The sequence below is a fragment of the Dermacentor silvarum genome, chromosome 10, assembly GCF_013339745.2.
Source record: "Dermacentor silvarum isolate Dsil-2018 chromosome 10, BIME_Dsil_1.4, whole genome shotgun sequence".
In the NCBI taxonomy this organism is placed as follows: Eukaryota; Metazoa; Arthropoda; class Arachnida; order Ixodida; family Ixodidae; genus Dermacentor; species Dermacentor silvarum.
In genome coordinates this window covers 4,036,998-4,062,239 of record NC_051163.1, presented here as the reverse complement: position 1 = coordinate 4,062,239, position 25,242 = coordinate 4,036,998, and the positions used below count along the sequence as shown (strand labels likewise).

General features: G+C 47.9%; 1 protein-coding gene across 18 annotated transcripts in view; it reads left to right on the top strand.

The window, feature by feature from the left end:
• LOC119466381 (serine/threonine-protein kinase WNK1-like) overlaps window positions 1–25,242 on the top strand; it is a 420,835-nt gene that overhangs the window by 162,092 nt on the left and 233,501 nt on the right. For all 18 annotated transcript variants that reach the window (XM_049657238.1, XM_049657241.1, XM_049657234.1 and 15 more), the window contains one exon: window positions 15,121–15,263. In XM_049657238.1, coding sequence (XP_049513195.1) covers window positions 15,121–15,263 — 143 coding nt within the window. The remainder of the gene's footprint in view (window positions 1–15,120; window positions 15,264–25,242) is intronic.

Genomic DNA, 25,242 nt, shown 5'->3' with positions numbered 1-25,242 from the left:
CAAGTGCGGCCTAAAACAACCTTCTGTAAACTGAGCTTGAAACAATAAGTTAGTGATCTGTATGCTATTTTAGATATAAAAAAACACGTTTGATTAATGAATGTACGCCTGCCGCAACCGTTTCCTTGAAGTAACATAACTGCGCAAGCTATCGACATCAGCAATTGCGTTCGCGTTGTCGTCTGCAAGACCGCTTTGCAAATACCTGCACGAGCATGGCATGTCACAACAATAGCTCTCGTACAATCTCATTTTTTTTTCTAGTTCGTTGCACAGCCAACTACGTAAGAATTACCTAAGAACTACGCAAAGTATTAGTGAAAAATCTGTATTATAAATATAATTATGCTTGTTGGTGCATGAATGAAACGCGTAAGTGGGTTCTGAGAAAATCAGCAAAAAAAAAAAAAAGGAATTGAAACACTTGTGGCGCTCACAAAGAGACATTTAGAACAGCCAAAATTTACCAGCTTCGTAGCTTGTCTCCTGATTCTTGTTTCTGTGTAATCTTTCCCATCGAACATTTAATTTTTCTAGGTTTTGAAGCATCAACACCGCATCGGGAGGCCTTGAAGCACTGATTCGTACTCTTGAAGCACTTATTCAAATGTATGGGGCAGCTCATATGCATAATATGAAAAAAATATATGTAAACAGGTTATTTTTAAAATTTATACACTTCAAGTCGCCACAAAAAAAAAAAAAAAAAAGAGAGAGAGACATACCAGTTTGTTTATTGTTTTCAGCCTACAATGATGTTTTGATTGAGAAAGACATTCAGTTTGTTCTGTGAGGCATGTAAGAATTGCTGTGCCATATTATTTTATTGCACAACACTGGACATTGCAGCCAACCATTATTAAACCCCAGAAGAAATTAATGGCACAATGCATATGATAAAGCAAACAGCGTTTTATTACACTTAATGGATGCTTTAAAAAACTGTCACACTATAATAATATTGCACAAAAGCTACTGAACTAAACTAATATACTAGTACATATTTAAAGATCAATTTTGTATTACAATAACAATAACCAATTAATCAAATGTTTATTATAGGGTCCAGAAACAGCTAGAAGGCCTCTGACTGGTGCACTTAAAAAGCAATATGCGAGACAAAATGGACAGAGAACACAAATGTGGAAGACAAAACAATGTGAGATAGAGAAACACGTAAGGAAAAAGAAAACAAGGAAGCATAAACTGCAGTTAATCATACAACATGATTATCTACATATATACAATACATAGGAAATGAACTCTGAAATATGTCAATGCAGGCTCAATTCTTATTATGTTTTTTGGAGTCAAGCCATATATAGGACAGTCTTTATTGGAACAAGGCCAGGCAGAGAATGCGGAATGTGACCTGGTATACTGTTGCAGCACGAAAAATTGCGCAGCTTTGGGAAAGTATAATGCCATGGACCACCTTATACAGGAACGAAAAGGCATGATTTAATAAGTCTTGGATGAGTGACTAACAACTTTATTAATTGAAGGGGTGAGGTTTAAGAGAGTCTGAAGGTGTGAGTTGAGGTACAATTGAGAGTGCTGGACTATGGTCGCCAGAATGGCAAAAGTGGTGCTTGAAGACAGATATCAATTTATTCTGGATGCATTCAGTGAGGTCAGAATTAGATTTGCACGTTGTACCTCAATCTACAGAAACATACTCTAGTAGTGGAAGGCACACAGCAGCATACGATTTCAAAAACAGAACAGGTGAGTGGTCATCATGCAATATACGACATACAATTCCAAGAGCGTGAAGGGCACGTTGTGCATATTTAATGTGTGAACACAAGCTTAGTGTTTTGTAGAAGTACACACCAAGATCTTTGATTTCATCGACCCTGGGCAGTGGAGCATCCCGAAGGGCGTATGAAAATTGTATATGGTGTGTTTTGTGCGTGTAACTTAATACCATAGTTTTGGAAGCATTTAAGAGTACATACCATTATTGTTTCTGCACCAGCTTTAGAGTGAGAAAATGCCTTTTTGGAGGTCAATGCAGTCGTGAACACTGTTGACAGTCTTAAATATCCTTAAGTTGTCTGCATACAAAGCCATGCTGTCCATCTATTAAAATGTTCTTAGCACTAACAGAAAGCAGGGAATGCAATACCGATTCAAACACTTTTGACTCAATGCAGCAGATAGATATAGGCCGGTAGTTAGTAACTGCACTCGCAGCACCCGATTTGTGCACGGGCAATATCCATGCTACCTTCCAAGTGCTAAAAAATATGCTAGACTTTAGGGAACTATGGAAGATGCTTGGGACAACAGGGACGCTTCTATATGTCTTAAGCAGTGTGGGAGGAATACCATCAACACCACAAGAAAGGGAAGGTTTGAGCCACTTCATACACTTGAGAACAAGGTCTTCATTGACTGATAGCATAATCACTGTGCCAGGCTGAGAAGGAAGGTTACTTGAAGCATCCTTTACACCATAGACACAACAGAAATGTTCTGCAAAGGCATCAACAGTGTTCAAGACATCATCACCATTTTCATCTAGAAGACACCTCTTTGGCGCTCTCTTTAGAAGAATGACAGCGCACGAAGCTCCAAAAATATTTCGAATTATGTGTCATTCTGGCTTCAACACCATCAATGTGGTTGTAGGGATCATAATAATAATAATAATAATAATAATAATAATAATAATAATAATAATAATAATAATAATAATCTTAGCAGTACCATGGCACTCTAGACAGCTTGCAAGGCTAAAAAAGTAAGGCTCATGCCTGTACGCTAGAGCGTCTGATAGTCAGCCATCTAGAGCAGGAATTTGCTCTAGATGACGCGCTCGCTTGCTCACACACACACACACAAACACGCTTGCTCACTTGCAGAACACGTCACAGGCACATACAGGGCAACAACTGGGAAGTCGACGGTGCACAATGCACAGGAGTGCCGGTTCACTACGGTCGCAAGGAATGGGAGTCCTAATGGAGAGAAAGCTCTGTATAAGAATGGAGTTGCGGCGTTGGACTGTACAGGTGTGATGGGGCTCAGGCTGTCCTAATGGCTTGTTCAGACGGACAGAAGAAGAAATATAAGTGTTTGCAGAGAGCCACACAGCGCTCTGCAGAATAGACGGACAAGTGCAATGTTGCGCTGGTATTGCAGCGTGCGCCACTTAAGGGCTTTGAGGTGATCCTTGTAGGCTGGCATAAGCATGCGACGATCGAAAAGATGGGAGTAGAGGGTGCGCGTTGCCCGGCGCTGAACAAGCTCAAGTCTGTCAGCGAGATGAGCTTGGTAAGGGGACTAAACTCATGAGCAGTACTCTCAAGCTGTGGTGGTACGAGAGAAGTGTAGAGTGCTCTGAAAACTTCAGGTCCCCAGAGAAGGGAGAGACAGGTCACAAATCCCAGAATGCGACGAGCCTAGTGACTTGTGCAGAAAAGTCGAGAGAAGGGCTGAATTTTACACCAAGGGTGGGAAGGGCCTGAACGGTCTTCATGGGGGTGCCACCGAGGAAGTAGGTTGGGTGCACAGAGGTTGTGGTGTGGCTGATATGCATGGCAGCACTTATTTCAGTGCTAACACAAAGTTTGTTATTGTAGGCCCAGTCGTCCACCTTTACAAAATGTATTTATTTGAAGCGCATATACTGCGCTGCATATTGGCATAATGTTGCAGTGCAAGTGTTAACTAGTGAATTAAACACATTCTGCGAAGACGCATTAGGAACTTGGTTTTGAGTTAATCTTTTTCCCTGACTACAGTTTATAGTATCACAGCGAGATGCATTTTAGTGCAAGCTAAAGAGATTTGGGCAGCTTAAGCATACCTACTGCGCAAAGCACTGATGACACCTTTACCCCTTTCCTGCAATGCATGCATTCACACCATCTGCTCTTTCCATAAACAAAAAAAAAAAAAAAAAATATCAAAAGCCAATTACAGTTTCACTGACTCAGTACGTGCTGCTTGTCAAGCAGGCATCGAAGCAATCCTGTTATACGCAGCAGCATGCATAAGTCTTGAATGACGCAGGTCCTCCTATGCATTGCACATGGTGCACATAGTGCAAACAGATTTTTTTTTCCCAAGTGCTCAACTATGAGAACACAAAGACTCAAACATGACAGTGCTGTATGACGTTTCCTTCAGTGTGTCAGCGTTCTTGAGCGCTGCATGAGCGATTTATCCCCAACTAGCCCATAAGACACCTGCACTTGAAAGAAGTGAGTGAAGGAGTACTGTGAACTTGTACTGAACTTGATTTCACATGCCGAATCGAAGAGTGCACTTTCAACTAAACGGATGGCATGGCTGAAGATGTACGTTACGTGTATTTCCCATTGTTCGGCTACTAGTGTCTTTCGCTTTCGCAAGTTATCTTTGCCGCTGGAAATAGCGCAGAGCTCGTCCGTTAAACCCGAGTCCCAAGACCACATAATTCACACACGAAACACGCCGCGGTTCACCACCTGAAGTTCCACACGGTTCATTTACACCACACCACACACAGCACGAAGTCAGGAGAGCCATATTTCAAATCACAGCAGCGCAAAACTTAGCTGAAATTTCATTTCCTTCGGCAGAGTTTCTCAGCTGGGCTCGTTCACCGCCGGTCGAATCGACGGACGCGCTAGGCCTACGCGTAATGTAAACATCGGCGGTAGACGAGTGCTGATTATGCAGACTTCGCACTTCGAAAGCAAGTTTCCATTCGTTTCGAGCACAAGACAATATACATACAACAAGCACAGGCGTTGCCGCAATCGTCTGCAATCGTGATTCGGTTGGATGTTTTAGCAGACGATCGCACTGAGATCAGCGGAATCTAGCGGGCCGGCAGGTTGGGTTCGGCGGCGGCGTTCGAACGCGGTGGCGTTCGAACGCGGCACGAATTCTCATTGCACTTCCACCACCCACGGTCGTGGGTCGTGTCGGCCTAGAATCACAACACTGTCTTTAAGAAACACTGTTGCGCGCGTCGTGCGTCCGAAGCACTCAGGACGATCGTTGGTGTCGGCGCCTTCACATCGGCAGCCATCATCAGGCGTAGCAGACAGAGGCCTCGCGGACTCTGATTGGTGGACGCCGGCGTTGCGTCGGCTCGCGCCGCTGGTTTTCTAGCATCGGCAGCTGGCAAAATCTCCGCGTGCCGGCACGCGCCACCTCGTTCGCGACTGACGCTTTTGACGCATTTGACGCATTGGCGCGTGGCGAAGCGTGCCTGTGGTTGGGGCTTTATACCTAATGCATCGCTACTTTGACAACAACCGGCATCCAAAAAAAAAACCACCCAAAATGGGCACAACGGGCAGCCGCGATCTTGACTTTAGCTCTGAGAGATGGTCCTACCCAGCTCAGCGCACACAGCATCCGAGTTCGGAGCGCCTGGTGCCAGGCCGCAATACCAGTCAGCCCGTAGCGGCACCCGTGGCCCATGGCCACCCGGCTCCCTGAGCCGCGACTTCCGAAGTCAAAGAGATAGAAGAAGCTATTTGCATAAGAAATTCGGACCACCCACGAGGCTTCCGTACTCACTCGCTTCAGGCTTGCCAATGCTCCGCGGGCGCTAGGCCTCGCTCTCCCAGGATGCAGACCACGTGGCTCTCGTACCGACGAGTGTACAGTACTTCAACAAAACAATCGCGAAAAAGCTTAGCATTTTGAAAAGTTCAAACACGCTACAGCAACCGTCGCCTCGCTCAATAAAGCACGCCACTGATGCTAGCGATGAAAATCCGCGCTAGAAATACGCTTCGGTTCAAACAAAGGTTGTCTCGAACCGAGCAAAAGATGTCCCAAGAGCCTCACGTTGGGTGCCAAATGTGGGCGTATTCCCCAACCCCTAGCACGTGTGACGCGCTCGACTTTCTCGGTGTCGGTGGCGAGATGCTGGGTACGCAACTTCAACTCTCTCCTCAAACGCTACTTGTAGTTGGCCCAAAGAAATTCCTCGCGGAAGTTCGCGCAGAACTCTTCTACCGTGCGGGCTCTGTGTCCGACCAGTCGGAACCAACGAGCCGCCTGCTCAGTCAGTGAAACAGGGACTACGTGCGCGAGAACTTCAGCGTCTGAAAGCCCTGTTGCTTGCTGATAATACTGCAGATGGTCCAGGTACTCGTTTGTACTAGTGCTATCGTGGTACCCACTATAGGTAGGCATGTCTACCTTAATTCGTGGTTGCTCGCTCTGCGGCGGGGCCTGCATTGTGTTCTGCAGGGCACTGGTTAAGCTCTGCATGACTTGCAGCGCATTCTGGAGCATTATTTCGCTCGACGGAATTCTACTGCCCGAAGGTTCGGACGCATCCGCAGCTTGTGTCGAACTATTTAGAGGCATATGTGCCTCTGTGTCCGTGGGATGGAGCGGCGAGGCGCTCGGCGTGTTACGCCTACTTTCAGGCCTAAACCCTGTGGGGGTCTTCCCCAACCCGTAGCGCGTATAATCGCAGCTACGTAGGGTTCGGGCGAATAAGGCAACAAGCGAGTCAACTCAACGTTTATTGCTGTGGGCATTAAAACACACTTGCAGAGGGAAGCCCGCTCTGTATAATAAGTAACAAATAGGCTTGCCTCGTTGCGTGTGGAAGTCACGCAAACGAGGTCACTCACAAGTTGCAGGAGGTTTATCTGTAAGGTCAGGTGTAGCGTGGTCAGAGAGACCCGGAGGTCTCTCAGTCGCGCTTTTATACCTTTTTACCTTTTCGCTAGGGCAACGTCCTCCACGCATGTCAGATACTTTCCCTGTTCCCGCGTGGGTACGTGCGTCGCGAGAGGCGAGCGAGAGCCGGGAGAGGGCAAAGTGCCTCTCCCTCGTCTCCGCCCGGCTCCCGCTGCATGCGCACGTGGGAGAAGATGTACGCTCGGCTCCCGCCGTGTGTGCTACGTGCGCATGCGACGGCGAGCGCACGCGGGAGAAGATGGCGGCGTGTGCTCCCCACATATGGAACCCCTATAGAAGGTGTGATGTCAAAAAACTAGAATCCGTTCAAAAAAAAGGGCAGTGTGCTTTGGCTGCAGAAGCTATGCCAAGGATTTTTGATCATCCAGTTTTCTTTCCGAGCTTCGTCTCACTACACTTGCAATGCGTCACCATCTTGAATGCCTGGAATTCCTTTATACTTTAATCAATTCTCCCCGCTTTGGTACTCTAGATAACTTACTTTTTCCAGACCTTTATCTATGAGGAGCAAACCACGCCCTTAACATTTCAACCTTTTTCGCTTGCACCGACCTCTTCAAATATAGCTTTTGTCCGTCAACAATTAAAGCCTGGAACTCGTTGCTGGGAAGCATGCGCTCACTACCATTGAAAGAATTCTTTGAAGCCTGTTCATCTTCATGAATGTTCATATGTATGTTCATCCCACTCCTGCAATAGCCTTATTGAGCCTGCAGTATCTATAAATAAAATAAAAAAATAAAAAATAGAAATATAGAATGCAGGTGCACAAACCGCTTACCCCCCAAGCAAGAAACCCACAATCAAAGGATGCGGTATAATCCAGGTAATGGCCAATGGATGTAGAATTTAACTTTTTCATAGTACTTACCTGCTTGCTAAACAACGAAAGTGACAAACCATATTTCAAGCTCTTATCGTCCCCAGTATGTCCCCACAAGAATGTTTTCAGAACATTTAATTGTCCTTGGAAAGTACCTGTAAATATGTTTCTTGGCTGGTCCAGCGGACATTGTCCTGAGTACATCCCAGAGAGATCACAAAAAGTACAAGGACATTTGTGCCATTTGAGGACGTCCTCAGGACATCAATTATTGTCTGGGATGCATTTTTACATTTTGCCGATTTTAACGCCTCTTTCAACCGCCAACACCCAGTGAACCCACTACCGGTGAAACCTGTGGGGTCTCACACAAGCTCTTGGGACAAAGGAACGACAACACAGTAGTGCAAACAATCAAAAGGGCATTTATTGCACCTTTCATACACTAATGCACACTAGCCGAATTACTACCAATAGAACATTCACATGGGCGTGCCACAAATCAAGGAAGTCCGACTCACCGTGACCCGATAGCGAGAGAGTATGTTCGCCCCATGCTGTGACACCATCGCCTAGTCGTTCACATGTACGGTCGCGCGAACGGTGGCGCGTTTGAACGATCCATGTTCGTCCATACCGGTGTCCTGTTCTTAGCCTCGCGAGACGGTCCCGCTAAGCGGGCCGGTGCACACGCGAAGCGTTCGTGCGTGTTGGCCGCCGATCCCAAGCCAAAGAGGAAGCGCCTTCGACCATTTTCTTCCAAGTGACCCCGCCGTTCGGTGGCGTTAGCATCGCGACACTCGTGCCATCTCTCGCAATGCGCCACAACCACCACGACCGCCGCCAGGCTTAGCCACACGGAGAAGCCGGATTACAGGAGACGCGTGAGAGTCGCGCATCCCCAAAAACCGTGATTACGTGCAGGTGTACTTCGCGTCTCTGTGTGGAGAGCATAATTAGCTGCACGGCAAACTAGCCCTGGACATGATCACTATAATATTGCAAAGCTTTTTATTTCCACCATAATCTCCTGAGTCAGCTGTTGGTCGTTTAAATAACCTAATGCGTGCTTTTACTGTCGACCAAAAAGTTTACGAAGCATGGGATCTCAGAAAACACTAAATATCCGAGCAGCCTTTAAAAGTTCCCAGTAAAACCGTTGATCACAATGTTGTTCGCATATACCAGAAGAAGCTGGAAATGGGAATACAGTGTTGACCGGTTATAACATAAGTCGCCGGAGTCGCGAATATCTGCTTTATAACCAAAACAACTATTTTATGTCGATAATGGACACTCTAGGCGCATTTGTGCCATTACTGTCACTGTGCTGTAGGTTCCGTATTCGCTTACTAAAAAAATTAACAAGCATGGTGCCACGCGCGCACAAGCAAACATGAACACATCTGGCTTGTTTACCACGGAGACGAACTGTTAAAACGCTCGAGTGATGAAGTGCAGCGAGCGAATTGACCTTCGTGCGGTCATGCCTCTCGCTTCGACGCCACCTATAAGTGGCGAAAACACGGCGCGCGGCGGACTTTCCCCGTCGCAGATTGCTTTCAAAATTGGGCCAAGGCGATCGTATCGCCGAAGTGGAACGTCGCAAATTACGTCCTGCTTCGGTCCAATGAAACCGTTCCACATTGCTTTGCTGGCAAAAACCCTCTCTTTTGGCTTGCGCCAGTCCCAAACGCAAGTTTCGGATTCTCTGAGCGCCCGTGATGCGCCCCGATTTTCGTCCGTCTCCGCACACATGATCACTTTCCTTTTAAATGCGGCATCATGATGAACTCGGTACTTCATGCTGATAGAGCAGATGCAGAGAACGTGAAGACAGACGGTAGACTATTGCCTAAGCACGTGTACTGCAGCACATGGAGGAAGCTACGGTAGCTTGGCTCGAGAGTAGCTAGGCTCGACACGCGTGCGAGGCGGCCATTTTGAAATGCCAACGGCAATATGGTAATGCAGATTTAGGCTCGTACTCGATTCTAATGCGCACGCAATTTTTGGACCTGTTTTATCGGAAAAAAAGTGCGCATTAGATTCGAGTAAATACGGTATTTGTGGCTTGAGGGGAGCATTTGCCGTCTAGGTTGACTGCCGAACTTACAGGCAGCTGCACTGTAACCGGTATTTCGTGTCCCACAACTGCACTAAAAGCGATACGCGTATACATAGAGTGCTATGGGAAAATTGACGGGAGTCTGAAAAGACCGTATTATATCCGATCCTGCACTATAAGCGGTTACGTTATAAGTGGTTTATACTGTACCAGGCTGCGTTTTGAGGCTGCGGAGATATTCAGCTTTTTTTCAGATCTTTTGGTCCATAAACTTTTTTGGTCGATAGTACATACTGAACCACGCAAGTTGGAAAATAAGGGGATATGAGGGGCTTATATTTTGTTTTTCACAATCACACGAAGTGACAGATAGACTAATTGATCATGATTTGTCACTGTTTCCAATGGCAGACCTCGCAGTGATTCATTCAGTTTGTCGCCAATGAAATCGTTGCTGTGCAGTCGCCTAGTGAACGTAATGCAAGTGTATGAATTGCCTGGCCCACCTGCATTTGGGAATGGAGTTCCATGATGTTCCACTTAGCTCATCCTGCTGTTTGGATAGCGCAAACCTGTAGCTCTTTCTGGTGAAGTTTATATGACAGGGATGATGCAACTGCACCAATTGCACCAAAGTGCTACATTTGTGAGTTATTGTGCCAATTGGCGAAAAAACTGTAAAAATGCCTCGAATTGCGCCCAAATTGCTGCAAAACACTGAGTGTGACCACGAAGGGTTCATGTTCAGGCCAGTTTCAGAGGAAAGTGGCAGCTAGGTAAATAGCCTGGGGTTTGTCAACTTCATCACGATATTTTGTGTCGCCACTGCTGTCGAGTCTCGCGCCATTCCAGCCTAGGTACCACTGCATTTAAGCATGATAATGTGCTACTATATTAGTGCGCCAACGAACCAGTATTCGCGTTTTCTTGAGGACCTAATTAAAAGTTGTGTATACCTTTTTATCTATCCTATGAGATGGCAGTGCGTATATAATATAGTAGGTGTGCAAGGATTCCAGCGGGGATAGTAGACCAAACGAGTTTTGCTGGCTTAGTCACCTGGCATTGCGAGGCACTTAGGTTAGTTCTCATGACTCTTCATGCGGCAACTTTTAATACTCTTTCAAATCATTCAACCTGTTTATTTTAATTGTGTGCAGCTGTTTCACTTAGAGAATCATGAGTACATGTTGTAAAATGTAAATGCAAAGCTTCGAATGGGGTGCGTGTCGCTTACTAGGACCACTGTAGCAGCGCACAATTCATGTTTATGTCTAAAGACATTGATTCAAAGTCACTTGAAATGCACATGTGGCAAGAATGTTACCGCTTTTTTTTAATAATATATACTTTTTGTCTCGCTTGGTGCTACTGGTGTTAGCACCAAGTGAAAGCATAGCTTTAGCTAACAGGATACAGAGCTACACTGCAACCCACTAATTGCCGCATTACAACTCCGTTAAATGCACTTCAAGCACGCTATAAAGGGCCTTGCTGCAAATTTCTTGTCCGCTCGGTGGTCATGACGCCTGTGTCATTAAGCCACAAAAAAGTAAAAAGTTCTTGCAGAACCCATCTCACGATGAATGGGGATGTTACTACGATTAGCACTGAAGCAATGTATATTAACAATCCTTACTGGCTCCACCGAAATGTGTTAAGTTTACGTAACGTGTTCGGTGGTGGCAATAGTTACGTATGCGTAAGTCTTCGACTGGAATTTCAGTTTTTGCTGGGGCATCATATTTCCATGATAAGTGATAGGCGGGAGCGGGAATTTTGCTTGTGCCTTTATATGTTTGAACACCGGAGATACAGTAGAGGTGGAGAAGAAAAAGGGTGTGTGGCCACGAACACTGTGACCGCTTCACTGCCTTTAGGGCACCTGAACTCTCCTACAGCTAAAAAATGGTAAAAAGAATGAGTAAGTTCAGTTCAGTTCAGTTCAGTTTTATTTCCTTAAAGACCCCTTTGCTAGGGGTATTACATAAGGGGTGGGTACAGTTGATGCAACAGAAACACAGGTATTCAGAAAACTACAAGAAAGCTCCATTTTGCAAGTTCATAAAAACAGAAAGAAGGGGGGAAAATGACGCGGTGAAAAAAGCTGATTATTTTTCAGCCAACAAAGACACATTTTTGAAGAACGATGTCGGGCAAGTGATTTCAGCCACGTGGTGGGGAAGGGCGTTCCAGTCTGATGCTGTGCGGGAAAAAAAAGACGAAGAAAGGTAGTTGTATGGGAGCGTGGCCGTAAGACTTGTAATGGGTGCCCAGTTCGTAGCGATATGCGTGCGGGTGGTGTGATATATGGCTCGTGAATTAGGGAACTGTAAAAAAACTTATGAAAGAGGCAAAGACTGGCTGTAGCGCGACGACGTGCAAGGGGCTGGAGATCAGATTTTGCTCTTAAGGATGATACGCTTACGTCATATGAGTATGATGAATGGATGTATCTGACGACGTGGTTTTGAAAGGACTCGAGCGCGTTAACAAGATAGACTTGATATGGATTCCAGATGGGTGAGGCGTATTCAACTTTCGGTCTGATAAGGGATTTGAAAGCTAGGAGTTTTACGTTCTGCGGGGCGTCACGCAAGTGTCGTCTCATGAAGCCAAAAGTTCTGTTAGCTGATGAAAGTATGTTGGAAATATGCGTACCCCAACTGAGATCATGAGAAAGTGTTACGCCCAAGTACTTAAATGGTTCTACTGATTCTATGGGAACGTTTACTATTGTATAAGTGGACAGGAAAGGGTTACGGCGGCGGGTAAAAGATATATGCTTACATTTGTTGGGATTAAGAGTCATTAACCATTGTTCACTCCAAGACTGCATGTTGTTAAAACTTTGTTGTAAGGTGTTTTCGTCAGTAGCATTAGAAACTGGATGGTAAATCACGCAGTCATCAGCAAAAACTCGTATCTTGCAAGATACATGTAGGGGTAAGTCATTAATATAAATTAAAAAGAGAAGAGGACCGAGAACTGATCCCTGCGGGACACCAGAAGTTACAGGGAGAAGAGTGGATGATTTGTCATTTATAGAAACGAATTGGTAGCGATCAGTAAGGAATGCTTCGAGCCATTTGAGTACGTCACTGTGCAAGTTCAAAGAAGAAAGTTTTAGTAGTAAGTGGCGGTGAGGAACTTTGTCAAAGGCCTTTTCATAGTCCAGAAAAATAGCGTCAGTTTGTTGGTTAGAGTCAAGGTTTATATGCAAGTCGTGTAGAAACAAAGCTAGTTGCGTTTCGGTAGAGAAGCCCTTACGGAACCCATGCTGTGCCGAATGAAAAAATTGATTGGCGTCCAAGTGATTCATGATCAGGGAGTAGATGACACGTTCCATGATTTTGCACGGAAGGCTAGTGAGAGAGATTGGTCGATAATTTAGCGGTGTGTTCTTATTACCAGACTTGTAGATGGGAACGACCTTCCCCACCTTCCAGTTGTGAGGCATGGAGGCTGTAGAAAGTGACTGAGAGAATATAAGACACAAAAATGGTGAAGAAATATATTTTGTATTTTTTAGCAGTTTAGAGTTTATATCATCTATACCTGCTGAGGATGAAAGTTTAAGGTTTTCAATAATGCGCAAAACACCATCAGGATAAAACACCACGCTCGGCATGCTAGAAGCTATGTTGCAGGGGACATTAGACAATGGAACGTTATTATCATTAGAAAATACTGAAGAAAATGCGTTGTTAAATATTAGTGCGCACTCAGTTTCAGGCATGATTTCCCCCGCATCATTAACAAGAGTTATAGTGCGTGTGTTCCCAGGGTTGATAACTTTCCAAAATTTCTTGGGGTTGTCTGTTAACATTTTAGGTAAGTCATTGTTGAAAAAGGACCATTTGGCATTGCGGACAGCACATAAGTACTCTCTCTCAGCGGCGTAGTATTTTTCCCAAGAAGTTGGGCTTAAATTCTGCTTGGCATTACGAAAAAGTCTTTTTTTCTTATTTTCCAACCTCTTTACATTGTTATTAAACCAAGGGTTCTGATGATTCTCACGGAATGTTATTTTCGGTATATACTTGTTTGCTAGTTCATTCATTTTATTTTTAAACAGTTCCCAGTTGTCTTCAACAGATCGTTCATTGAATGAGGTTTCAAAGACTGGTAAAAAAGTCCACAATTCTTCATTTATAGCTTCGAAGTTTGCTGGAAAGAACACGCGGTGCTGGGGCAAAGTCAAATGTGGCATGAATCACACTGTGGTCACTGATAGGACGAAGATAGGTAACCGATGATAAGGTTTCTGGATGGTTAGTAAGTATAAGGTACAAAATGTTTGCGCAGTCGCGCGTTACACGTGTCGGCTCTGAAATAAGTTGCGATAAGTTAAAATTTAAACAGATGTCGACAAAGTCTTTCGCTTCTGCGTTGTTTATTGCGGAAGTCAGGTTATTCCAATCAATAATGAGGAAGTTGAAGTCACCGAACTGTAAGAGGTGGGGGAGCTGTAAGAGGTAGGGGATGGGAGCGAAGGTGATTAGGTATGAAGGAAAGCATGGAAGGCAGGCAGGAAAATGTAGAGTGAATTCTGGTGGCTTTGTTGGACATCCCACACTGTCAGGCACCCAAGCACCATAGAAAGTTAGGCACTGGGTGATCATGATGCCATTGAAAAATGTCACTAGACGTTTATATGCACAGACCTGCAGGGAAGAGGAGAGCTGCCGTTGGGTCAGCCCTAGATTGTTGTCTCTGCACCGTGCTGCAATGTGTGCCTCCTAGCCACACGTCTCTGGCGACAAGCCATTGCTGATGTGCAGCAGCGCAGTAGCGTGGTGCACTGCAGCCGTGTGAGCCCTCGAGCAGTGATGGACAGCAGTGGGTCCCAAGTGGCAGCACGAGCGTCTGGTTGGAGGCTGGTTACGAATGACGGCTCGCACATCATCAGGTGGTTTGACATAAATTTGAAGTTGCAAAATCATGTGCTGCTGCCGACCGGCCTCCCCGTTGCCTGCAATGCCACAGTGTCCTTGCAGCCATCAGATGTAAGCTGACACCCCTGCTGTGAAAGCCGATGTTGCGTAGTCTCACTGAAATTATCATATCATTGAGAATGTTGAAGCATGGTAAGTCCAGGTGTGATGAATGAGGTGGTCAGCAATACATCCACCCACTTCATTTTTATGAATCTGTGCGGTGTTGCCTGAGCAAAATGTATACAGTCTTCATGAGGGGCACTCCGTGCACTTCTTGCAACAGTTGGTGTCCAAGAGGAGCTAAAATGCGGAAGCAAACAAGTTTTAATATATAATACAAGAATTTCTCTTTAATTGGTGCTAGTAATGCACCAAGAGTTCTGTGCGGCATTCAAGATGATCTTGGCGCAACATCCCACAGAGGGTCATCTCGTAGGTCAGGGCACTGACACGTTCAGGCAATGAAAACACTTTGTGCATGGCCTGAAATGCTTAGGGAAAACCTAGCCTTGTTAAAATTTGGAAGAGCATGGCTGGCCAGCAGCTGATCCCAAAACGCATCGACCTCTATTAACTCAATAATGTGTGTCTTATGTGTGCACCTGATCTTGTGTGTGCAGCCGAAGGCTCTCCAGAGGACACACTCCATGCGCCTCCAGTGGACCCAGCCCACCGGACTGTGCCCCTGCAGAGTGCCTTCGTGCCCCCCACTGTGCCCTCAACAGCTGGGCAGCAACCGGCCAGTCGGCAGCCTCCCATGCAGGTATGCTGCATCAGAGCCAGAATAAACAATGACAACTGGCTAAACTCATTATAAGCTGTTATTCTTCGCATACCTACCCTGGGCCTAGCCACATTAGCCCCTCGAATGCTAAAATTATCTGTGACCTCCCTCAAAAGCATTGCAGAAGTGACAGCTCTTGCTACCTTCCTACTAACGTGCAACTGTCCGCAGGGGAGGAGAATGAGGTTGGGTAAAACCGACGCAGTCACGAGTGAATAATAGCCTTACACTGCCAAGTCTCTCAGATTAGCTGTCTATTGTAAGTATTTTTACCCTTTTTTATGGTTGTAAGAATGAGGAAAATTATGTAAAAATCAAACTTTCCAGCCCTTGCACACGAAGGCTACCACTTGTATGGCCATTTTCAAACGAAGCCAAGCTGTGTAGCTGAAGTGTCTTGACATTATTATCGTAGAGTCGAAATTCAGTTGGTAGCACTCCCATTTGAGCCGCAAAGCTGGATCTTTGGTACAGTATGCAGTCACTGTTGAATTTGTTGCTGCACTTGCCAAACACAATGCTACCGATAAGTGGCCAAGCACGTGGCCACTGAGATGGTTGGCACGGCATGGGATGATCGTGGATGATCGCACGGCATGGGATGGCACGGCATGAGATGAGCCATGCCTAACTCAGTCGACTTGCATTCATTTGACCTTGATGGGACCGACGGACTGATAGATTTAAATCTATCCAGTCAGCCGAAACAAAAGAGGCAGAAAAAAACGCTGAAAGGCATTTATTTGGAATTATTTGCCTAATTCTAACAAGCACCCAATTTTTTATTGGTCCATAGCAGAAAACAATAAAGAGCTTTAGAGCTTTAGTATGGCGTAAAGCTGGACATCCAAGAATTTGGCATTGCATGATGCACACTGTACATGCCCAGAAAGTAAATGATGCTGTGGTTGTTGTGTGCATACATTATCTTCGGGATTTAGCATTCAAAGCTTATGTTCAAGGGAAGCCTTGCATATAGGAACATTGCAAGGCTTCCCTTGGAGCATATAGAAAGTCTCTTCTCACATAATCAGGTCGTTCTCCTGCACTGTGACCCATTTATTCACAACTGACGCTTGTACTTGTTTTAGATTTGTGTGATTATGCTTCAACAGTAAAGTATTAGTGATGATGGGACACGTGTTTAAAGATTCATTCTTGATTTTTAGAAGCGCAGCCTTTTTCATGGGCCGATCCCTGAAGTAGTACACGGCCACGCCAAGAAATTTCGGGTTTCTGTTAGTTTCGCACTTTTAATATTTCAGTCTGAGAAGATTTACCTTAAAAGGCATGCACTGTCAGTGTTTTGTTTCATGACATTTGTTTGTGGGCTGTCATTCTCAAAATTCTGAGGAATAACCTTGTAAGACAAGGTAAGACAATGTAAGACAAGGTATGTAGGAAGGTAAGACTTTGTAAGACAATATAAGACAAGGTGTGAGCAACTTTAGTGATAGAATTGTGTGGCCATGTAACATGCATATACCGCATGTCATAAACCAGGGTGTGGCATGTACATATAAACAAATACTATAATTTTCTCTAACCGACAATGTCGCCGACACCGAATTTTCTGCGACGTGGGACGCGTTCGCCACTTCGCTGTTAGCGATTCCAGACTAGACAAACGTGTTCAAGTAAATCATAAAATAATTTTCGCGCTATTATGTGTTGTTAATGGCTAAGCAATTTCTTTTAAAAAATTTTCATAGATGCATTTACAAGCAATTTCTACATATTCTATTGAACTGCAAGCTTTTTAGCGGGCTGGTATTGCGCTGTCTGACTTCATTGTGCTGTGGCACGAGCTTGGTGTGTGTACAATGTACTGTAGTGTGCGTATAGCCTGTAGTGTGCCTGTGCAGTGTGTGCCTTCTGTTTCACATGTAAGCCTACAAGTGACTGCACGGCGGCAGTCACGGTATTTAGTACTGCAGCCGGAGAGGATAGCATTATCAAAATTTGGCGGGAAGCACGCCTGTCAGCGGCTCTCGTTCTCAATGCCACCAACCATTCTGTGCGCCGTCTGGACCACACAGATGCAAACAGCCTGGAAACCAGGCACAGTCGGCTTCTATTTGCTTTCATCCCCTTTGTTGCTAAAGGCACTTGAGCACTCGAGGCACTCTCCAGCAGAACGGACGGAGCAATGGCGGCACTAGAAAAAAAAAAAACAAAAAACAATAACAATGAAACTTGTGATGGCTCACAACCAGCCGCCAGAAGTCGGAGGGAGATCACTTGTCGCAACGCCTGGTGAGTACGTGAACTTTGCTGGGCGAAGTTTTCCTGATCGAGCCAGGTCGGAAACAGCCGTCAAATTATTGTACGCTGAGGGTCGAGCATTCGCCGCCGGGGGAAGTTCGTTGCTTTGACGCCCGTTTTTCACTCCATGTAGCCCAGCCTTAAGACGAACTCGATTAAGCCAACATCTAGGATGTATCGAACGATGTGGGAACGTTTGGTTGGTGTTCCATAGACTCACTGTAAAGAAAATCTGATTGATAAGAACCCCTTCGCATATACAGTTAAACCTGCTTATAACGAACCTCCATATAACTAATTCCAGGATATAACGAAGTTTTTCGATTCCCCGCCGTTACTCCATAGAAGCACATGTATTTGAGACCTCTACGTAACGAAGTGGCAGTGGGAGACCCCCTCGAAATAACGAATTTTCCCCGCCGACAACCGAGAGATTTCGCCCCAAATCTTGTCATTTTTGCGCGAGCAGCAACCGGAAGCACCTTCTCCACCGCGACGGAATGCGAAGCGGCGGCAGCGCGCTTGCGACTGTGAGGCGAGAGCAAGCGCACGTGTGCGTGCGAGCTTGCTCGAGGCGGGCCCGCATCCCTCGGCCCGGCAATCTTACCATCACGGACGTGACCCCTCCCTTCATTCAAACCTGATCCTGCCGCTTGCTGCAGCTGGCCTAGCCCGCCAAGCCGGCACTCTCATTTTCCAGTTTATGTTGCCGACGCGCTCGCAGACTCTGTGACACATCACACTCGATGAGCGTGGACACGCTGTGGGAATTATGAAGGTTCATATTTTCTCGCGTCCTTACGCGCCCCATGGAAGTGAGGAGAGCAGACGCCTTTTTCCCTTTTCCCGTTCGGTGAGCCAAACGGCTTTTTGTGCGGTGGCGCGATCCTCTTGGAAACCGGTTGCAAACGCAGCGGTGACGTGTACGCGGAGCCCCGCACTCATTGGACCGAGCCCAGAACGAGGCGGGGGCAGTCGCGATCGGCGTGACCGGCGCACGCCGGAGAAATGGGAGACGACTGCGAGCCGCGACAAAGGACGGAGCTCAGGTAACCATCTCGTTCCCCTCCTTTGTCGCACCCTACCTCGTTCGACCACTATCGACCCCGACAAACGTCGAGGTCGACTCTATAGCCTGCTTCCACGTAAATTCCCATGGAGCAATAAACCCTTTTTATACTTGTTACGCTATCGTTTGTTGTCGTGTTTCTGCCTGACCTTGTTCCGCCGAACCCTGATAGTACAGGGCAAGCACAAGGGAGTTGGCCGTCAAGCCTAAGCCTTACAACAAAGGCAGCTTGAGAGAACCCGGAGACTACAACTGGCGCCCAACGTGATTTCTCGTTTGCAGACGCAATCGAGCAGCCGGCTCCCGCGACACGATGACGAGCCCGCAGTACAAACTTAGCGATCTCATGGAGTTAGCCAATATTTGCAGTCGGGCCAGGGAAAACTGTGGCCTCGTTGCATCGGCCGCGTCACCCACAAATGTGGGCCGTGCAAACACGTACTGCACTACCGCAGCCGCTACAAATGTAGGAGTGCCCGACCCCGCACACCTCACCAACACACCGGCATTCTTCGGCGGGTTACTGAACCTATTCTCTTCAGTCGGGGAAATCTTGGTTCCCTCCGTGTGCGCCATGAACACAGCGGAATTATGGTGGCGGTTCCCGGAGCCCCTTTTCGAACGGTGAAGAACCTGCGTCCGCCACACGCCTCCCCAGAACGTCAGAAAATTTCGGTGTACACTACCCAGGGCCCGACTCAGACGTGGTCGTGCCCGTAGCAAATGCGCCTGCTGCCGGCGCAGCTGCCCCGGGCACTTTGAGCGCGCACTCAGTCGGGCCAAAAGGCGCAACTCCGTCGGCTCTCCGTACGCAGCGAGATCGCCACGCGTCACGGAGCCCGATAGTGACCGGTGCCCAGTAAACACGGGGGCCTCCGTGATCGGGACGGACAGTTTCGACGGTTCCAATAGCGGAGGAATGCCTGCAAACGCGGCAAATCCTGTGCACATGCTGGCGAGCGCTTTGCAACAGGTGTTGCAAAGCGCTCTGAAGAGTGGCATTGTGATCGACTTCGGCAACGGTGGTTACCGGGAACACTCGTTGGCGCTGCTTGCGCATTTCGCCGAAGTGGAAAGGAGGAATCTTTTCAAAGAGAGCAACGCGTCTCGCGTGCTGCCGAAACCGCTGGAGGCGGCCTGTCAACACGGATTTGCGCCGAGACTGGATCGCAAAAGGTGCGATCTCCTGGCAGACGTCGGTGATCTGACACAGCATCAGCGAGACCGCGTCTTATCGTTGTTAAACGACTTCGATGAGATGTCGATGAGATGCCCAGGATGCACGAAGTTGGTACAACACCGCATCGAGACGGGCGATGCACAGCCTTGGAAATCCAACCCTAGACCGGTCAGTCTTGCCAAACGGGAGGCAATTGACGCGGCGCTACAGGAGCTGCTCGAGGCTGGTATCATCCGGCGGTGCACGAGCCCCTGGGATTCCGGCGCTTCGTCGCGTTCGACTGAGGATGGTAGGACGTTGTCTTCACCTGCCGGACACCCATCGCTGCGCACGTATCTCGGAAGATTTTCGACGTGAAATACGATGCGTTATCGGTGATCAGCCGCTCTGGGAACCCATAACGGCAGAAGGTCTCCGATAGTTTTTTCAGGACCTCCTTCGTTGTCGCTGCTAGTAGCGGGTAGAGTTCAGCGATTCCACTGAAGTGGCAAGTGATGACTAGCACAAATTTGTGCCCTCTCTTACTGCGCGGCAGCGGCCCGATCAAATCGCATGCCACAAGTTCCCATGGCTTTGTGCTCACAATCGGTTGTAGCAAGCCGTTTGGCTCCCCGAACGAGAAGAGGGAAAAAGGCGTCTGCTTTCCTCACTTCCGTGTAAGGACGCTGGGGAAAATATTAACCTTCATAATTCCCACATCCCTCTCCCCTATGACCGAGCGCATCGGGAAATGGAATTCCAAATGGGAGACCTAGTCCTGAAACGCAACCACGCACTCAGTGACGCGAGCACAGGGTTTGCAGCTTGTTTAGCACCCAAATGGGTTGGACCCTTCGAAGTTACTGAGAAGCTCTCACGACTTAACTACAAGCTGAGGGATCTGAACACAGGTCGTATCAGCGGACCAATCCACGTCGGTGAGCTGAAGCGGTACTTACGGAGGGAAGGCACTGTGGAAGCTGCGGCGGCTGCACCGCGAACCCGTGGGCAGGCAAGCGAGTGTCCATCGACCCCCGTGGCGCACCCCTACAATACCCGCAGTCGGCAGAACAGACCATAGCCAGTCCAGACCCATCCGAAGCAGCAGAACCAGAATTATGGAGCAGCAGCTAAAGCTGGCCATGGAAGTCAGCGAGGGCATACGGCACGGAGCCACGGCTGCACCTCAGCTGATCAAGAAGACAAGCCACCAACTAGCCTTGCAGAAGATAGCCGCGCTCGTGTACTTCCTGGGCCCACTGGACGCAAGAGAGGAGTGCCGGCATGGAGAGCCAACCTTCGGAGGACCCGTTAAGGAGCGCACCTTCATCCCTGCGCCGTGCCTACTGCGGGGCTGGAGTGGCACAAGCCATCCGATCAGAGGCCGACGATGGACAACCCAACAAGTACACCATGCCCTTGTCGGCTGACCCTGGTGTGGCTGACTTCGGAGGATGTCACCAGACAATGGGTTCTGGTGAGAAGGAATCTGAAGACATCGACCCGCCGACTGCATTGAGGGAACCGCGACAGCGAGTAGGTTAGTTGTGGCGAGACCGCCATAACATTGTGCCACTTGAGTCAAGGGGCATTCGGTCCTAAGGGGGGAGGGATGTGGGAATTATGAAGGTTCATATTGTCACGCGCTAAGGCAAGCACAAGCAACAGTACCAGCAGCCAGACACGAAGAATGCCAGACACGAAGGGGACGGTTCTCCAGCTGGCGCGGAATCTTCGACTTCGTCGTCTTCTCCGTTCTTGCTGGGCACCCAATGATGATTGTTGGCTGGCTCAAAACACCAGAAAACACAGGTGGCATTATTCCCCCTCCCAATGAATCATCGACTCGATGCTCAAACAGAAGACGTACATGGAAAGTACACAAATTAGGTAAGACGCACAAAAAAAAATGTAAACGTGCTAGCCCAGATACGGACATGCACACTAGGCAAAAAATGCGTTCTGTGGTCGGGAAAAAAAATTCGGTTCGGAGTTCTTCGGACGACGACGCGACTACAGCAAAAAGTTTGTTCAACAGTACACTATGTGAACATCACCGTGTAAAATACGGCTTGAGGCGGACGACATGTACAATCTCTGCACGGGGTAATCGGCGCTTGGACGATGGCAGGTCTCCGTCAGGAATCACTTCATAGTTCACGTCGCTGACACGCCTTAGTACTGTGTACGGTCCGAAGTATTTGCTCAGGAGTTTCTCACTGAGGCCTCGCCGTCTAATGGGGGTCCAAACCCAAACTTGGTCGCCGGGCTCATAGGTAACTTGTCGATGGTGGAGATTGTACCTTATTGCATCTGTAGACTGCTGCTGTCTTATGTGCACACGGGCCAGTTGACGTGCTTCCTCGGCGCGCTGAATGTACTCCTCGACGTCAGGAGCTAACTGGTCGAGCTGATCGATGTCGTCATACGGAATCATGGTGTTGAGCATAGTTTGGACATCTCGACCATAAACGAGATGAAACGGCGTGAATCGTGTAGTTTCCTGCGTGGCAGTGTTGTATGCAAACGTTACGTACGGCAGGATTTCGTCCCACGTTTTGTGTTGCACATCCACGTACATAGATATCATGTCTGCCAGTGTTTTGTTTAGTCTTTCTGTCAAGCCGTTAGTCTGAGGGTGTTATGCAGTGGCCTTTCGATGACTCGTGTAACTCAACTTGAAGATGTCGTCCAGGAGCTTCGCCGTAAATGCGGTCCCTCGGTCAGTGATGATGAATGACGGTGCGCCATGCCAAAGCACAATGTGATGCATAAAAAACTGGGCAACCTCAGATGCTGTCCCGCGTGGTAGTGCCTTCGTCTCAGCGTAACGCGTCAAGTAATCGGTTGCGACAATGATCCACTTATTGCTGGAGGAAGACAAGGGAAATGGGCCAAGAAGGTCCATTCCAACTTGATCAAACGGCATACGCGGAGGGTCGATGGGTTGTAGAAAACCTGCAGGCTTGAAGGGGGGTGACTTGCGGCGCTGGCATTCATGACATCCTTTCACAGTAGCGTTTGACACAAGCAGTCAGTCTAGGCCAGTAGTACAGTTTTCGTACCCTGTCTAGAGTCCTTGAGTAGCCCAAGTGACCAGATGTCGGCTCGTCGTGGCAGGCTAATAGAATGTCGTCGCGAAGGGCTTGAGGCACTACTAGAAGATGTGGTTTGTCGCCGGCACCTGTGTTTCGTTTGTATAAGATGCCCTCTCGTAGGCAAAACGACGACAACCGTCGCGAAATCGAGCGAGGAATGGACGCGATGCTGCCTTCTAAGTGATCGATGATGGGCCTTAACTCAGTGTCCGATCGCTGTTTAGCGAGCAGATCCGGCCCGCTGAGGGCTCCCAGGAAGGCGCTGTCAAAATTCCTGGAGTCGTAGACTCCAACGTGCTAATCGTCCAGAAGGGTCTCGAAGGTTGGCCAACCAGCATAAAGCGTGATGATCGGTCACAACTTTAAATGGCCGCCCGTAGAGATACGGCCTAAACTTTCTAGTAGCCCAAATGACCGCGCGGCACTCCTTCTCTGTGGTGGAATAATTGGACTCGGCACGTGACAGAGTGCGGCTCGCGTAGGCTATAACTCGTTCAGTCCCGTCTTGCCTTTGCACCAGGATAGCTCCGAGACCGATATTGCTGGCGTCAGTACGTACATCTGTGTCAGCGTCCTCATCGAAATGACCGAACACGGGAGGAGAAGACAATCGACGTTTTAGCTCGGCAAAGGCGGTCTGTTGTTCATCAGTCCAGAGGAATGGCACGTCGTCACGCGTAAGATGAAATAGCGGCTCTGCAATCTTCGAAAAATTTTCAGTGAGGCGTCGATAATATGCGCACAAGCCCAAAAATCGTCTGACACTTTTCTTGTCTGTTGGAGCTGGAAAAGCAGCTACGGCAGCAGTCTTCTCGGGATCGGGCCGAACACCTGCCGCGCTCACGACGTGTCCGAGAAACTTCAGTTCCTCGTAACCAAAATGGCATTTCTCTGGCTTGAGGGTAAGGTCAGCCGATCGAATGGCTTCGAGTACATTCCGAAGGCGTCGAAGGTGCTCGTCAAAAGATTGCGAAAAGACAACGACATCATCAAGATAGACGAGGCAGCTTTTCCTTGTGAGGTCAGCGAGAACGGTATCCATAATTTGCTGGAATGTGGCTGGAGCGGAACAGAGGCCGAAAGGGAGTACTCGAAATTCGTAAAGGCCGTCCGGAGTAACAAAGGCAGTTTTCTCGCCCTCCCGCTCGTCTACTTCAATTTGCCAGTAGCCACTTTTCAGATCGATAGAGGAGAAATACTTCGCGCGCCTCAGCCTGTCCAGAGAATCGTCGACACGAGGCAACGGGTATACGTCTTTCTTTGTGACGTTGTTTAGCTTCCGGTAGTCAACACAAAACCGAAGCGTGCCATCTTTCTTTTTAACAAGCACGACTGGCGATGACCAGGGGCTGCATGAAGGCTGTATTACGCCGTCTTGAAGCATTTCCTTCACCTGCGTTTGAATGGCATGTCGTTCGGTTGGGGAAACATGATAAGGCTATTGCCGTATGGGGTGCGCGTCGTCATAGGTGATCATACGGTGTTTCGTAATCGCCGTTTGACGTATCTTCGACGACCGTGCAAAGCAAGAGTGAAACTCGAGTAACAGCTCGCGCAAGGGTTGTTTGTTGTCTTCAGGAAGCGTTGGACTAATGTCGACGTTGCGTAAAGGTGCTTCAGCAGTGCCAATTGCCTCGGAAACAAAACATTCAGTGACATCGGCGATTGGGTCGGCGTAGGCGATGACAGTACCGGGGAAAAGGTGGCGGTGTTCGTTGCTGAAGTTCGTGACAAGAACGTCAGAGTGGCCATCATGAAGATCAATAAGGCTTCTTGCTACGCAAACACCTTGAGAAAGCAGGAGCGAGGGATTGCTTTCTGCGACCGCTTCACCGTGTAAGAGCCTGTCACATGCCACTTGAACCACGACACTTGCACGCGGTGGTAATGTGACAGCGTCGTCGGTAACACGAAGAGGTGCTCGAGGGTGGATGGTGTTGGTCGTCGCTGCGGCGCTCTTTGTCGAGAAAGTGACGAGGCGTTGGCGAATGTCGATGATAGCTCCGTGCTCCTTGAGAAAGTCAATGCCGATGATTAGGTCTCGAGAACACTGAGGGAGAATGCTCAAGCTGGCAACAAACGTACAGCCGCGAATCTCTATTCGTGCCGTGCACATGCCGAGTGGTGTGACAATGTGCCCGCCAGCTATACGAACTGGCGTTCGATTCCAAGGCGTCGTCACTTTCTTTAGAAGGGTGGCCAGTTTTTCACTGAATATTGAATAATCCGCTCCAGTGTCCACTAAAGCAGTCAATTCACAACCGTCGAGCAATACAGGAATGTCCAAGGAAATTTTTCTTCCGGAATAAGCAGGTACTGTCGTCGTCGATGTATCGTTGATCCGCGTACGCGTCAGCAGGGGTCCTT